General features: G+C 38.4%; 1 protein-coding gene across 1 annotated transcript in view; it reads left to right on the top strand.

Moving 5' to 3' along the window:
• Positions 1 to 1,415, top strand: part of LOC102295688 (toll-like receptor 13) — a gene marked incomplete at its 3' end in the record, with an annotated part of 4,144 nt that extends 2,729 nt beyond the window's left edge. Inside the window, exons 2-4 of the mRNA XM_042217678.1 lie at positions 7 to 154; positions 1,028 to 1,145; positions 1,227 to 1,415. Of these exons, the coding sequence (XP_042073612.1) occupies positions 7 to 154; positions 1,028 to 1,145; positions 1,227 to 1,415 (455 nt within the window). The remainder of the gene's footprint in view (positions 1 to 6; positions 155 to 1,027; positions 1,146 to 1,226) is intronic.

Here is a 1,415-nt window from a genome sequence, read left to right as displayed (position 1 = left end):
AATAAGAGGAGGAAGAAAGGTATTCCTCACAGCTACGATGCCTTTGTCTCCTACAATGTTCATGATGAAGCTTGGGTCTGTGGAGAGTTGCTTCCAGAGCTGGAGGGTCAACAGGGCTGGAGACTCTGTCTGCACCACAGAGACTTTGAACCAGGTATATATGATTATCATTAGCCTCTTTTTTTTCTATTTTTAGATCTATATTTAATGAAGCTACCACACAAACTGCCTCAGCTTTCCTTAAACTTGTACTGACAAAGATCGGGGTTTACACGACTGTTTTTTGTTTTGTTTTGTTCAAAATTTTAATACAATATCTTTACACAAATATAAATGGCTGATATGATGTCAAACAAGAATACCAATCCCACGTGACCCACAAAACGAAGTTTGAGTGCTAGATCTAGATATTTTAAGACTTACTATCTGGACAAGAGCTACAAATTGATCTTTAAACCTCTAAAAGTAGACTTTAGATGTGCTGCTCAACTTTCAAAGCATCCTACATGTAGGAAAATGAAAGATTTACTCTGGAAAATATACAGTTAAGATTGGTCCAGTTTTTTCCTGAAATCATGAAATTGGGTTTCACATAAAAGAATATAGACGTACAAAAACATCTGAATCCCAGAAAATATTGAATTACAGAAAATATTAAAATTAAAGTCTGAGTCAGCACCAGTTATTACCCCAGAAGCTTATTGAATTGTGCTTTGCTTGTCCATTACACAAAAAGTCCCACCAAAGGCTGTGACTGAAATTTAGACACTACTGTAGATCCTGCTCTTCTCAAAAGTGAGAATACCTTTGAAATGTTTTAACTCATAGAAAAGGCTACATTTTATGTTGTCTAAGGAGCTTGGAAACAATAGACTACAATGACCTGGATGACTGAGAACCTTCACAGACATACATTTTATGTTATTCACCAGTGCTGTTTTAAGTAGTAAATGTTAAAACTAGAAAAATGCTGACATGTTTGATGTGTGAGATTTTTGTTTAACGTCTCAGATTTCTGTTTTTACAGGTAAGCCCATTGTAGAAAACATTACAGATGCCATCTATAGCAGCAGAAAGACTATCTGTGTGATCAGCCCAAATTACCTGCAGAGTGAGTGGTGCTCCAAAGAAATCCAGATGGCCAGGTATGGTTACCAACTCTTTGTCCTTACATGTAATGACATCGCCAGCTTCTACACTGATTAATCTGTGTGTGGTGTCTTTAGCTACCGTCTGTTCGATGAGCACAAGGATGTGCTGATCATGGTGTTTCTGGAGGACATACCAGCCAAGCAGCTGTCTCCGTACTTCCAAATAAGGAGTCTGGTGAAGAGGAGCTCTTACTTGAGCTGGCCACAGGCTGGTCAACACACTGGAGTCTTCTGGCAGAAAATACGACAAGCTCTCGAGAGAGA

This window comes from Haplochromis burtoni, unplaced genomic scaffold (genome assembly GCF_018398535.1).
Source record: "Haplochromis burtoni strain Fernald_Lab_line unplaced genomic scaffold, NCSU_Asbu1 Contig_2555, whole genome shotgun sequence".
Taxonomy (NCBI): Eukaryota; Metazoa; Chordata; class Actinopteri; order Cichliformes; family Cichlidae; genus Haplochromis; species Haplochromis burtoni.
The sequence above is the reverse complement of the archived record's forward strand: the minus strand, read 5'-3'. Positions and strand labels throughout refer to the sequence as shown.